The sequence below is a fragment of the Bos indicus x Bos taurus genome, chromosome 29, assembly GCF_003369695.1.
Source record: "Bos indicus x Bos taurus breed Angus x Brahman F1 hybrid chromosome 29, Bos_hybrid_MaternalHap_v2.0, whole genome shotgun sequence".
Taxonomy (NCBI): Eukaryota; Metazoa; Chordata; class Mammalia; order Artiodactyla; family Bovidae; genus Bos; species Bos indicus x Bos taurus.
In genome coordinates, this window is record NC_040104.1 from 7,584,696 (window position 1) to 7,599,028 (window position 14,333).

The 14,333-nt window shown below is 54.7% G+C and overlaps 1 protein-coding gene across 1 annotated transcript; it reads left to right on the forward strand.

Annotated features, from left to right (window-relative positions):
* The first annotated feature begins 5,594 nt into the window (after window positions 1-5,594).
* On the forward strand, window positions 5,595-12,161 carry SLC25A45 (solute carrier family 25 member 45). Its single transcript, XM_027532410.1, has 6 exons — window positions 5,595-6,438; window positions 7,347-7,390; window positions 7,578-7,649; window positions 7,966-8,151; window positions 10,318-10,576; window positions 10,701-12,161. The coding sequence occupies exons 1-6, from the start codon at window positions 6,402-6,404 to the stop codon at window positions 10,967-10,969; spliced, it is 867 nt and encodes a 288-aa protein (XP_027388211.1). The 5' UTR covers window positions 5,595-6,401; the 3' UTR covers window positions 10,970-12,161.
* Window positions 12,162-14,333: the final 2,172 nt, after the last annotated feature.

Sequence of the window (14,333 nt, forward strand, 5' to 3'; positions counted from 1 at the left end):
TATTTATTTTAAAAATGTTGGCTGCACCCTGTGGCATGCTGGATATAGTTCCCTAACTAGGGATTGAATCCATACCCTCTGCATAGGAAGGCAGAATCTTTACCACTGAACTGCCAGGGAAGTCCCAAGTTGCGCCACCTGGGAAGCCCTTAAAGCCCCATAAGGTGACAGAAATGCCATAAGAGCTATAAAATGTCAAAAGCAGGAAGAACAAGGTCCTCAATTCCTGAGCACCTACTGCGTGCTACGCCCTTTCATGTGTGTTTCCTCACATCAACCTCAGGGACGACCCTGTGAGTGCTGATAAGAATAATGGTAGCTGCTATTTGTGGAGCATAGAAAACGTGCCAGATCCTTTTCTAAGTGCTATAATCTTTCTCAGACATTAAGAGGTGAGCATCAGATTTCCATTTCATGAGAAAACAGGATCAGCAGGTTCAATAACAAAGCTGATGTCTGGCAGTATGTGTGGTGGTGGTGGTGAAGCGACGAACCCAGGTCCGGCGAGGAGGGGAGCTGGAAGAGATTCCTAAAAGCATTCCAGGTAGTGAGAGCTGCAGGAGCATGGTTAGGACACCAGGGAAGGCCTGAGCAAACAGCACAGCAGGTGGGAAGGTGGGGTGGCACCCAGTGGGGGTCAGGGATGGCATGAACACCAGGAGTAGAAGTATGTGGGGGGGGGGGCACGGAGGGGGGTGTTGGCAGGCAGTGAAGCCATTTTGGAGGTTGTGAGCTAGAGAATGTCAAGACCTGAGCTCTGCTTTGCCAGGCCGAGGGTTAACCTGGTAGACCTTGCTGGAGAATTGGAGAAGAGTTAGCAGGGCGTGGGGTTGCCCTTCTGTAAGGCTCTGGGGAGTGGTCTCCCTTGAGCTGGGGGAGTGTGGTAGGCTTAGGGGACAGACTGGGGCCCATTCTGAAGAGACAGGCAGCCTGATGGCCTTTACAGCAAAGAAGCCTGGGACTCAGCTATCTGCTGGGCTGGTCCCTGACTTTTGCAAACAGTAAAGGCCCACGGAGGGATTGCCCAGCATCACTCAGGAGAGAACAAGCTGCAAAACTAGGATTACAGCTTAGCCATCGTGAGGGACCAGGGCTCGGGAAGGTCTTTGGGGGCAGCCCAAAGAGCCCAGGATAGTTCCAGGGGGAGGAGGTCGGAGGTTCTGCTCCCACCCACGAGTAAGTGGTGGTGGGGGATGCGTTCTGCTTTGGCAGCTGTGGGAGAGGAGAAGCACCATCAGGACTGATCCTTGGGCTGGTGGGAAACTAAGAGCTGGAGGAGACCTGGAGGGGCAGGTAGGGGGTGTTTGGGAACTGTACATTCTTTGGGGCCCTTTGGAAATGGGGAGAGAGAACTGGAGACCCAGGGCTCTCTAATGCTCTTCCCTGACTTGTCTGCTCATTCATATCTCATTCACTGCCTACTCTGTACCACGCATAGTTCTAAGCCTTTAAGATAACATGAGGGAACAAAACAGCCAGAGATACCTGCCCAGACAGACAAGTTAATTGCTTGGTGTGTCAGAAGGTGATGAGTGAAAGAGAAGGTTGGGCTAGGGAAGGGGCACCGGGAACGCTGGGCAGGTGGGGCAGACGACAGTGGTCACCGAGCCAGTCAGGGCGGGCTCACTGTGTAGGCGATGTCTGAGCCCATCGAGAGGAAGCCAACTGGAGGAGGGAGCAGCGGTGTGGGCCATTGCAGGGTGTGGAGCAGGGGAGAGACATGGTCTACTTCAATTTCAGTTGCATTATTGGGCTGCTGGTGAAGGACAGGCAGGAAGGGGAAGTGGAAGGGATGGGGCGGGGGCAGAGAGGCCAGCTGCGGGGAGGTATTCAAGTGGCTGTGATGGTGGTCTGCGGCCAGGGCAGAAGCAATGGGGGAGCCGGCAAGAGATTGGATTCAGGGGTCTGTTTTGGAGGTACTATGAATACGTTTCCTCATGGAAAGGTGGTGAGGTAGAGAGAAAGGGAGGTGTCCAGGCAATTCCAGGGGTTGGGGCTGCTTTGGGGCCATCACAGCTTTCTCTGAGCAGTGACACCTGAGCCTGAGGTCTCCGTGCCCTTGAGAGAAGACCCCTTTCTCCTCAACCTCCACCCCAAGGCCCCAATTGCCCAACATTCCTGAGAATAGAAATCGGAGAGAATATTTCATGTTTGTCAATGTGAAGCCCGTGTTCCATTGGAGTGCCCCCATGCTCTCCTAATGCCATATTCCTCCGGGTTTGCAGCCAAACTTGCAGTCAGCACCTTGCCTGCATCCGGGCATACCTCATAGGAATACATGTGAGATTAACAGACAATCAGAAACATGATCCTGCATGATGTGGTCCTGAACGGGGACACTGACAAAAGGAATGTTCACTTACTGAGGTGTGGGGGAGTCACTCTGGCTTATACATGAGTTAACTTGAATTTGATGCTAACTAAAACAGCCTGTTTGTGGCCTATCAAACATACACTGTAGATCGGCTTTAATTATTGACCAGAAGTAAAGAACATCCATGTTAAGGGACTTCCCTGGCAGTCTAGCAGTTAAGACTCTGGGCTTCCACTGCAGGGGACGTGGTTTCGATCCCTGATCAGGGAACTAAGATCCCACATACTGGGCAGCCGGAAAAAAAAAACAAAAAAAAAGAATGTCCATCTTAAAAATAAAGATGAACTGCCCCTCTTCCTGGGACACCAACACAGGTGCTCCCTCAGTGATGACACCCTTCCCAGGCACCAAGGCCATACTGCCTTGCCGTGTTTGTGCTGATTTGCTTTTCTGAAACTTTGAAGGAATATATCACTGATTCGCTTGATGTTCTTTGTCCTTGTCCTTGTTGTTCAGTCACTAAGTCTTGTCTGACTCTTTGCGACCTCATGAAGTGCAGCAGAGCAGTCCAGCGGGGCAGAAGACAGGCTTCTCTGTCGCTCACTATCTCCCAGAGTTTGCTCAAACTCACGTCCATTCAGTCAGTGATGCCATCCAACCATCTTATCCTCTGTCTTCCCCTTCTCCTCTTGCCTTCAATCTTTCCCAGCATCAGGGTCTATTCCAATAAGTCGGTTGTTTACATCAGGTGGCCAAAGTATTGGAGTTTCAGCTTCAGCATCAGTCCTTCCAATGAATATCCAGGGTTGATTTCCTCTAGGATTGACTGGTTGGACTTCCTTGCTGTCCAAGGGACTCAGGTGTCTTCTCCAACACCATAGTTCAAAAGCACAATTCTTCGGCGCTCAGCTTTCTTTATGGTCCAACTCTCACATCCATACATGACTACTGGAAAAACCATAGCTTTGACTAGACGGATCTTTGTTCTGATCAGACATAAAACTGTGCTGAAAACCATGCTTCTCCAGAGCTGTTCCTCAGGGTTATCTGAGGCTGTCTTCTGGGGCATAGTCTTCAGTTTGACTCAAATAAAACTCTTTTCAATTCTTATTGCAGATTGTTGTTGATTATTTTTGTAGACAACACCAATACCTGGAAAGCCTCTTTGATGGCCTCCCAAGCCTCCCAGATGACATGGGACAAGAGAGCCTCAAAAAGCACGTGCCTGACCAGATCACCTTGCTGGCCGGGGCAGCTGAGACTGGAACTCAGTTTCAGATCAGATCAGATCAGTCACTCAGTCGTGTCCGACTCTTTGCGACCCCATGAATCGCAGCACGCCAGGCCTCCCTGTCCATCACCAACTCACGGAGTTCACCCAGACTCACGTCCATCGAGTCAGTGATGCCATCCAGCCATCTCATCCTCTATCGTCCCCTTCTCCTCCTGCCCCCAATCCCTCCCAGCATCAGAGTCTTTTCCAATGAGTCAACTCTTCACATGAGGTGGCCAAAGTACTGGAGTTTCAGCTTTAGCATCATTCCTTCCAAAGAAATCCCAGGGCTGATCTCCTTCAGAATGGACTGGTTGGATCTCCTTGCAGTCCAAGGGACTCAAGAATCTTCTCCAACACCACAGTTCAAAAGCATCAATTCTTTGGTGCTCAGCCTTCTTCACAGTCCAACTCTCACATCCATACATAACCATAGGAAAAACCATAGCCTTGACTAGACGAACCTTTGTTGGCAAAGTAACGTCTCTGCTTTTGAATACGCTATCTAGGTTGGTCATAACTTTCCTTCCAAGGAGTAAGCGTCTTTTAATTTCATGGCTGCAGTCACCATCTGCAGTGATTTTGGAGCCCAAAAAATAAAGTCTGACACTGTTTCCACTGTTTCCCCATCTATTTCCCATGAAGTGATGGGACCAGATGCCATGGTCTTCGTTTTCTGAATGTTGAGCTTTAAGCCAACTTTTTCACTCTCCTCTTTTACTTTCATCAAGAGGCTTTTCAGTTCCTCTTCACTTTCTGCCATAAGGGTGGTGTCATCTGCATATCTGAGGTTATTGATATTTCTCCTGGCAATCTTGATTCCAGCTTGTGTTTCCTCCAGTCCAGCGTTTCTCATGATGTACTCTGCATATAAGTTAAATAAGCAGGGTGACAATATACAGCCTTGACATACTCCTTTTCCTATTTGGAACCAGTCTGTTGTTCCATGTCCAGTTCTAACTGTTGCTTCCTGACCTGCATACAGATTTATCAAGAGGCAGGTCAGGTGGTCTGGTATTCCCATCTCTTGAAGAATTTTCCGCAGTTTATTGTGATCCACACAGTCAAAGGCTTTGGCATAGTCAATAAAGCAGAAATAGATGTTTTTCTGGAACTCTCTTGCTTTTTCCATGATCCAGCGGATGTTGGCAATTTGATCTCTGGTTCCTCTGCCTTTTCTAAAACCAGCTTGAACATCAGGAAGTTCACGGTTCACATATTGCTGAAGCCTGGCTTGGAGAATTTTGAGCATTACTTTACTAGCGTGTGAGATGAGTGCAATTGTGCGGTAGTCTGAGCATTCTTTGGCATTGGAACTCAGTTTAGAAGATGCCAAACCCTGTGCATTTTTCACTCCATGTACATGTCTCCCCTTGTGGGGCAGAGAGAGATGACAGAGTAGGAAAAATCAAAGTACCAGACACTTATAGAAAACACAACCTATGAGCAATCATCTGATTTATAAAAAGAGGCAACAAAATTTTTTAAGTCGAAGTATCGTTTATTTATTGGAAAAGACCTTGATGCTCAGTAAGATTGAGGGCAGGAAGAGAAAGGGGTGACAGAGAATGAGATGGCTGGACGGCTTCATGGACTCAATGAACATGACTTTGAGCAAACTCCAGGAGATAGTGAAGGGCAGGGAAGCCTGGCGTGCTGCAGTCCATGGGGTCGCAAAGAATGGGACAGGTCTTAGGGACAGAGCAACAGTAACACAGTTGATTTACAATGCTGTGTTAGTTTCCAGGTGTAAGGCCAAGAGGCAACACATTTTCAAATGATACAAAATAGCATTTTCAAAACAAAGCATGTGTGTTTTGGGGCTTCCCGGGTGGCCCTAGTGGTAAAGAACCTGCCTGCCAATGCAGGAGAACTAAGAGATGCTGGTTTGATCCCTGGTTGGGAAGATCCCCTGGAGGAGGAAATGGCAACCCACTCCAATACTCTTGTCTGGAAAACCCCATGAACAGAGAAGCCTGGCCGGCTACAGTTCGTGGGGTCACAAAGAGTCGGACACGACAAAAGTGACTTAGCATGGCTTAGCTCATAACAGAGCAAGAGGGTGACTGGAGTAACCTTTCGTTTAGTGAGCTGGCAGCAGGGGAAGTAGGTTTAAGGAAGCAGAGAGGAAGACAGGGATTCCGGTCCCTGGCCTGTTGGCTTGAGTTGTTGTCCTCAGAGAAGTGGGCATCATAGCTTGGTCACCCCAGGCAGAGAGACACACCATCCTTTATACAACATGTCCCTAGCTCTCCCCTGGGAAAGAGGCTCCAGGAGGAGAAGGCAAGGGAGGCTGTTTCTGACACATGCTGTGGAGTCAGTGGTAAACAACCCTCGGAGAAGGCGGCTTCCGGCCCTGGTGAGTCACTCCTCTTGGCTGGGCCTGGTTCCTGGTGGCCAGCCCCCACCTACCCAAGCTGGGGTGAGCAGCCTGCTGTGCAGGGCTGGGGGATGAACAGGAGTTGGGCCAAGGGAGGGGGGCTCCTTAAATCCTTGTACACTGAGGCAGCCCCGGAGGGATGCCCCCAAGGCCCAAGCCTGGCTGCCGGGCCTGGTCATACCACGAGGCCCTCGCTGGCTGTCAGGGGGCTCAGGCCACGGTGGGCCATCCTCCCTGCCCCGTGAGATCTCACACTCTGCACATCTCTAGAGCTGGTTGGCTCCCCATCCTGGTCCCCTGAGGTCTTGGCACCCGGCCCTCACCCAGGGTTAAACATTAGTAGCAGATTATCAGTCCAGGGTCCGGGGAGGGTGGAATTACACTTTCACCAGCGTCTCCTCTGCTGGAGCCATCTGTGCCCGCCCCTGCCAGACATGCCCGCGGAGGAGTTTGTGGCCGGCTGGATCTCCGGTGAGACACTTTTCTTGCCTCTGTCATATCAATGCCAATTGCAGGTCACTCTTCCTGGGGAAGGTGGGTGACCTGAGAGGAGCTGAAGCCAAAGTCCTGGTGGCCTGGGAGTGTCCAGAACCAGCCATCCCTGGGCCTCCTGGGAGTTGCCCGAGGGGGCGAGGAGAGGATGGTGCAGTGGGCGGGGGCTACTGCCAAGCCCCAGGCTGCCCCCCGCCAACCTGGACACCTGTCAGGGGTGGGGCCGTGGTGAGCGCTCTCCCAGACTCACCTGCGCCGCAGATCCATCTCCAGGGCTCAGAGGACAGTTCACCTTTGACATCACCCGCTGTCCTGCATTCCGCTCTGGACCTCTGTCCTACCTGGCAATGGGCTGTGAGCCCTGAGGCCAGCTGTGCTGTCGCCCCGGCCCAGCATCTGAGTGACCTCCCCGAAGCTCCAGGACCAGCTTCTGCTAAGCAGGGCAGGACCAGGAGATGGGGAGATGCTGGGGGGCTGGGCCCCCCTGGTGCCAGCAGGCGTCCTCTCAGAGCCCCCAACTCTGCACTGCCCGGGCAGAGCGCTGGGAAGGCGGGGACTGGACCAAGGCCCTGCACTCAACAGCAGCTGTGAGCTGAAGGGAGGCCGGAGCCCTGGAATCCCCCAGTTAGACAAGTCAGCAGGATGCTCGGGGGTCAAGTCCGGACGGGCGATGTCCCTGTGTGTCTGGGGTTGGCTCCTCCCCTCTGCATGTGCGTCCTCCAGGCAGGGCCAGGCTCGCTCTCTCTCTCTGCTCCCCACACCTTCCCTGCCCAGTGCCTAGCACGGAGGAAGGTGCCAGGGGGCAACTTCTGCTCCCCCCTGACACACCCTGGCTTCCTCAGCCCAGTCCAAGGGGCCTAACTCCTAGCACCTTCTCGTCCCCACAGGAGCTCTGGGCTTGGTCCTGGGACACCCCTTTGACACTGTGAAGGTGAGTCTAGGGGAGGCGCCCAAGGAAGGAACGATGTCGCCTGAAGCAGACATCAGGGAGAGAGCAGGGCCTGGCTCGCGGAGACTCTCTCCGCCTCTCCTGCCCTGCTGGGGTCCTGCCCAAAGGGCCCAAGGAATGAGCCGGCTGGACACCCGGCCTTCCCGCCTGCTCTGTCCTCCCTGTCCAGGTGCGGCTGCAGACCCAGACCACATACCGGGGCATCGTTGACTGTATGGTCAAGACTTACCGCCATGAGTCGGTGGGTGGCCTGCGTTGCGGGGTTTGCATATGGGAGGCCTCTGGACTGTCGGGGCCAGCTTCCTTCTCTCCCAGCAGGGCTCTGCCCCCGGGAAGAGAGAAAGAAGACCCAAGTCTGGGGCCACCAGGGGATGGGCTGAACAGTAGCTTCATGCCCCCCAAAGTGGAGCTGAGGCCATCCCCGGCCTTAGCCAGCCTCCACCTGCCTGTGGGCGGACTTGGGAGTGGTTTCCAGCCAGAGGAGGCTGTGCCAGGCCTGAAGAGGGCCAATGGGAGGCTCCCAGAGCCCCTAGCCAGCTCGCACCGTGTCTCTGCAGCTCCTGGGCTTCTTCAAAGGGATGAGTTTCCCCATCGCCAGCATAGCTGTGGTCAACTCCGTCCTGTTCGGGGTCTACAGCAACGCCCTGCTGGCGCTGACGGCCACCTCCCACCAGGAGCGGCGGGCCCAGCCGCCCAGCTACACACACGTCTTCATAGCTGGCTGCACCGGGGGGTTCCTGCAGGTGAGGGGGTGCACAGGCGCGCGCACACACGCACACACGCACACACACACACACACACACTTGCATAGTGATGATCAGTTCACTCCTTTCCCTCCAACCCACCTCTAGTGACCCACAGCCACAGACCCCCGGCCTTCTCAAGGGGAACGTGAGGAGTGGTGGGGAAAGGCCTGCTCCTGGGACCTGACCTGGCCGAGCAGTGGCCTTCTAGGCTGCAGGTCTGGAGGGGAGAGTCATGGAGAACAGAAGGGGCAAGGGGCAAGAGAGCTGGGGTGAGGGGGGAGACAGTGCCAGGAGGACAGCCGTTGGTGCCCACCTCGGGGGGGGGTTCTGTTGCCGTCTCTGACCCTCACCTGTGGCCCATCCACAGATCTCGCTGGGAGAGGTCCAGGGTGTTAATTATTAAGTGACTAACCATTTGGTTCTGGTCTTTGTTCTCAGCGCTCGAGTACTGGGTTTTGGGGGGTGGGGTGGAGGGGACAGGGCAGCAGGGGGAGCCCTAGCTAAGGGGGGCCCTGAGTGCAGAGGTCCAAGGGTGTGCACCTGGCTCCACGCCCCCCCAGCTAGTACCCCAGGTCACCCTCTACTTGACACCTGCCCTGATGCTCTGTCCACTTCAGGGTAGAGAGCAAGGACAAAGAACAGAGTCAGGGGCTCATTGAGTGAATTAATAATTCATGAGACGTGAAAGGTCCAGGCTTTGCTTCTGCCCCTAGTGCGGGGTTCATGCCTGCATATTTCCCAAACCCTGAGACATGCATCCAGCAAAAACAAGGAAGAGAGTGAGCCTCCAGGCCAAGTGGCCTGATTTAGGCTCAACCGGGCCCAACTTCTCCATTTCCTTCCTCTCTGGTTCCTCAGAAAGCAGAACAGATGGTGGAACTGGGGACTGTCCAGTCATTGATGGGGATAGGGTCCAGGGACCACATGGAGCCCCGTTTACTACCAAGACCAAGGCTCTGATTTCCACCTGGGACGGGAAATGTATATTTTGCATGGAGATGGACAGGAAGACTCTAGTTAGCATAAAGCAGGGAATGACAACCTCTTGTGTACAAAAGTTGCATTTGACTCGGCTAAGTCTGGTATAGTGTCTGACATCCCCACGGCCCCTGTGGTGGGCACAGAGTGGGGAGGGCAGGGACCCGAGCCCACCCCTCCCCGCCATCCTGCCTTTGGCCCAGCCATGTCTTCACCCCCAGGGACCCACCCCCCAGAGCAGCCCTCAGCTCAGTACTGCCCATGGGCTCTGCTGGGAGGGTGACATCACAGCACCACCTCACAGGGAGGGACCCCAGCCCACGGCCCTTCCTGTGGGGGAGTAAGTAAGCCAACTGCCACCCTCTAAAGATCACCACCAGAGCCAGCCTGCAGGCTCCGCCGCCGTCAGCCGTCTCCAGGGCTGCGAGCTTGGGTACCTTCCACGAAAGAAAAACAAAAAACACTCAAGTCCAGAAACGATGTGCCGATCTCGGCTGGGACTTCAGTCCTCACCTGAACGTGCCCTAGTTGCACCCCTGACTCACACCTCGGCCCCTCCCTTCCCTCCGAGCCCCCAGCACCAATGTTACCCCAGACCTGTCTTGTCCGCCTCAGCCATCGTGTTCGAGGACGGTCAGATCCCACCCTGTCACCCACCTTCTTGGGACGCTAGAGTCTGGGGCTTTGTGAGGCCAATTTCCCCACCCAGGGGCCTCTGAGAGGCGTCTGGCAGCAGGTGAGGCCGGAGGAGTCTATGAAGTTGAGTCCTCAACACTATCGAGGTGACCTCTTTATCCGTGGGGAGGGGTCCATCCCCCGCGGTTTTGTGAGCACAGATGGAATTCTCTTTTTGTTTATTTTGGCCCCAGCCATGGCAATGAAAGCACCGAGTCCTAAGCACTGGCCCGCTAGGGAACTCTTTCTTTAGCGCCATGGGTGTGTCAGCAAGTTCGGCCGAGGGGAGGGCCAGGGCTCCTTGCTGTCAGGGGTCTAATGGTAAGGGAGGGGGCTCTGGCCCGTTCCCCACTGCGCGTGAGAGAGGCTGAGAGCGGCCACGGGAGCCCGCGAGGCCCTGCGGAAAGATGCTGCCGTGTCTGCTCGCTGCCTTCCTCCCGTCAAGACAACTCGGAGGGATTGTTCCTGTCCCAAGGTCCGCCCAGGCCCTTCCTGCTTCCTTCCCTACAGGCCTACTGCTTGGCTCCCTTTGATCTCATCAAAGTCCGGCTACAAAACCAGACGGAGCCCAGGGCTAAGCCGGGGAGCCCCCCGCCCCGGTACCGGGGGCCCGTGCACTGTGCGGCCTCCATCTTCCAGGCCGAGGGGCCCCGGGGGCTGTTCCGGGGAGCCTGGGCCCTGACCCTGAGGGACACCCCCACTCTGGGAATCTATTTCGTCACCTATGAGTGGCTGTGTCGCCAATTCACGCCGGACGGCCAGACCCCCAGTAAGTGAAGTGGCGTCAGAGGGCGGGGGACAGAGAGGAGGAAGGAAGGGGAGGACGGGGAGGGGGACTGTGACGGGGGCTGTTTCGTCCCTCGGCTGAATGCCTCTCCACTCCTGCCCCCCAGGCTCGGGCACAGTGCTGGTGGCAGGGGGCTTTGCCGGCATCACCTCCTGGGTCGCCGCCACCCCCCTGGACGTGATCAAGTCCCGGATGCAGATGGCGGGGCTGAAGCAAAGGGCCTACGGGGGTCTGCTGGACTGCATGGTGAGCAGCGCCCGGCAGGAAGGACTGGGGGTCTTCTTCCGGGGGCTCACCATCAACAGTGCCCGCGCCTTTCCCGTCAACGCTGTCACCTTCCTCAGCTACGAGCACCTCCTCCTCTCCTGGGGGTGAGCCGCCGGGCGACTCCGGCAGCTCCCTGGAGGGACCACCGCCCACCTGCCCAGACTGGAGGCCAAGCTGAGAGCACTGACTTGTGGGTCTGATGCAGAGGGTGAACCCCCTTTTACCAAGTCACCTCCAGTGCTCAGACCAGATGGGGCTGGGGAGACGGCATGGGAGCAGGAGGCCTGGGGTCCCTGGCGCGCCCCGCCCCCAAAGTCCAAGGCTGGCCTGGGCCTCTTGGCAGCACGTGCCCTGATTCCTTGGCTTCCTAAATCTGAGAAGTAAACTCAGAGCCAGCGGTGCTGGTGACATTCTGGGCCCCCCACCCCACCCGTCCTGTGACTTTGCCTCTTTAAGAGCTGCCTGGTGCTAACCACCCTCCCTGGATTTGAGTGAGGAGATCCTCATTGGCCCCCCACCTCACTTCCCTTCAAACCTCTCCGTGCAGGACTTGAGGGTAGCCTTTATGCCTCCTCTAGTCCAGAATCCTTCAGTGACTCCGTCACCTTCAGGAAAAGGCCCCCTCCTCCCCTCTGCCCCCCAGCTTTCTTCTCCTTCTGTTCTCAGCAGCCCAGTCCTGCTTGAGGTCCCTGAACAAGCCGTACTCTCTCATCGCCTCCCATCTAGAAGGTTCCTTTCCTCTCAGCCAGCAGTGGGCAGTGCTTGCAGGCTGACTCCCCCATCCCAGGGCTGAGCCAGCTCCAACCTGGGCCTGTCTCCTGGAGTTCTTCCTTGGCTTGCCTCCCCCTGCCCGGAACTGACTCTGGGGTTTCCAGACCTTTCTGCTCATCCCCATGCCTTGATCACAGCCTTGGCCTATACTTAATCATGGTTGCGGGTTTGCTTCTCGGCTTCCCAATTAGACTGGGTGCTCCTTGAGGTCAAGGGTCCTATTTCTGGTCGTTTCCCAGCACGGAGCCCCATGCTTGAAGGAGCCTGATAAATGCTTGTGAAATGAAGCGCAGTCCTAACCTCCATCCTTCACTCCAACCACCACACCGTCCTCCCGGGCACCCTCTTACCGGCTTCCACTGAGATCCCCTCCCCCAGCCCCTCTTGGGGTCTCCAGCGGAGTAGTGTCTGCCTAGCCCAATCCCATTGAGGGCACTTGTTTTCTTCACCATCTCTATTGCTAAAGGGGAATTAAAAACTAGCTGAAAAGGTTCACTTAATTGGCAAATAAAGTGAGCAGACATCCTAATCTAGTCTGGGATCAACCAGGGCCCCCTCCGCCCACGCATGGTGACCTGAACGCCTGGGATGCCTGCCATTTACTGGGGCCCCCGTATAAAGACAATCACGGTGTTATCACCACGGTTCACACAGGAGGTGGCCTTGGCTCAGAGACAGCGCGTCACCCGTCCCAGGCCGCACGGCTGCTGCTTTACACAGCTCGCCTGCACGCATCTGCGCCTCCGCCTCCAGAGCTCAGTTGCTCTGCTATCCTGCTCTGCCTGGGGCTTGTGACCGTCTCCCACAAGACACCTAAGCTCAGATTCACCCGGACTCGACCTCCCCGTGTGCTCTTCGGATCCCTTGTTTATGGGATCATGTGAAACAGCAGCAGACAGGACCCTAAGCATTCTTCCCTTCTCACAGCATGGCCGCTGGGCACGCGGCCGCTGAGTGAGGCTCTGTTCCCCTCGGTGGGGACTGCTGCTTGGCTTCTTGCTAGCGACATGTGAGCAGAAGAAATGTGTGCAAATTGCCCATCGCTTGCTTCAGAGGAGTTTCCTCACTGTTGGCTGGAAATAGGGGCCACTGGTGAGGATATAGGGGGCTCCTGGAACCCAGGGACTCAGTGAACACTGCTGACTGGCCGCCCTGGGCTGCTGCATTCTGACATCTCTTTAGCCTTCACCCGAACTAACACAGTGGGTAAGGTCGGGGTGATCCCAGCGTGGTTCATGGAGCAGCAGCAAGAGGACTTCCTAGGGGGGGTTAGAAAGGCAGAGTCCCAGGCCCCACCCTGAACTGACGGAATCAGAACCTCTGAGGCTGGGGCCTGGGAATCAGTGTTGCACAAAACTCTCACTGTGATCTTCTGTTGTTGTTCAGTTGCTCAGTCGTGTCCGACCCTCAGTCGTGTCCCATGAACTGCAGCACGCCAGGCTTCCCAGTCTTTCATTATCTCCCGGACTTTGCTCAAACTCATGTGCATTGAACTGGTGATGCCATTTAATTGTCTCATCCTTCAATCTTTTCAATCTCGCCCCCTTCAATCTTTTCCAGCATCAAGGTCTCTTCCAACGAGTTCACTCTTTGCATCAGGTAGTCAAAGTACTGGAGCTTCAGCTTCAGCATCAGTCCTTCCAATGGATATCCAGGGTTTCTTCCCTTTGGGATTGACTGGTTTGATCTCTCAAGAGTTTTCTCCAACACCACAGTTCAAAAGCATCAGTTCTTTGACACTCAGCCTTTTTCTATTGTCCAGCTCTCACGTCCATACATGATTAGTAGAAAAGCCATAGCTTTGGCTATATGGACCTTTCCAGGCTAAAGTTTAAGAAATGGTGCTCTGGATGCTTCTAAGGGAAGAAACGCATCACCTTTTCAAGCTAAGGAAGCTGTCATTCTGGTGACTTGAACTCCAGTTCCGGTGGCCTCGTCTCTTACACAGATTTCACACAGATTCAGGCAGCCCATGTTCCTGGTGTGGAAAAACAGGGTCTGTCTGAGGCAGCCAGTGCCCGTTCTGTGCCCCAGTTTCCTCTGAGATCCCTTCTAACTGGTCCGTCCGTGAGCCCAAGTGGCCAGTCCAAGATCTCCAGGGTCACTGCAGTGTCAGGGATTTCAGGCCAGACACTGCAGTGTTGGGGAGTAGTCATCGGAACTTCTCAGGGGAGTCGGGGGCTGGTTCCGAGGGAGCGAACAGCATGCATGTGAAATAAGAGGTGGTTCTTAGAAATGGGGCAGGAGGCCAGAGTGGTCCTCTGTAGTTCGTCATTTCTCACCACCTCACCAGTTAGCAAGACAAGAAAATTTAAAAATGCTTTTTTTTGGACTTTCGTGGTGATCCAATGGTTTAGCTTCAGCACTTCCAATGCAGGGGGTGCAGGTTCGATCCCTGGTTGGGGGACTAAGACTCCACATGCTGTGTGGTGCAGCCAAAAAATAAAAAATACAACAGAATCACACAGCTTCAAAAAAAATTAAAATAATAATGATAAAATTTCCAAAATTCTTTTTTGACTTTTTTTTCCCCAAGATTTTTTGATGTAGATCATTTTTTAAAAGTCTTTGTGGAATTTGTTATAGTATCGCTTCTGTTTATGGGTTGTTTTTTTGGCTGCGCTGTATCTTCCTTGCTGCAAGCAGGCTTTCTCTAGGGGTAGAAAGCGGGGGCTACTCTCCAGTTGCGGCGCACAGGCTT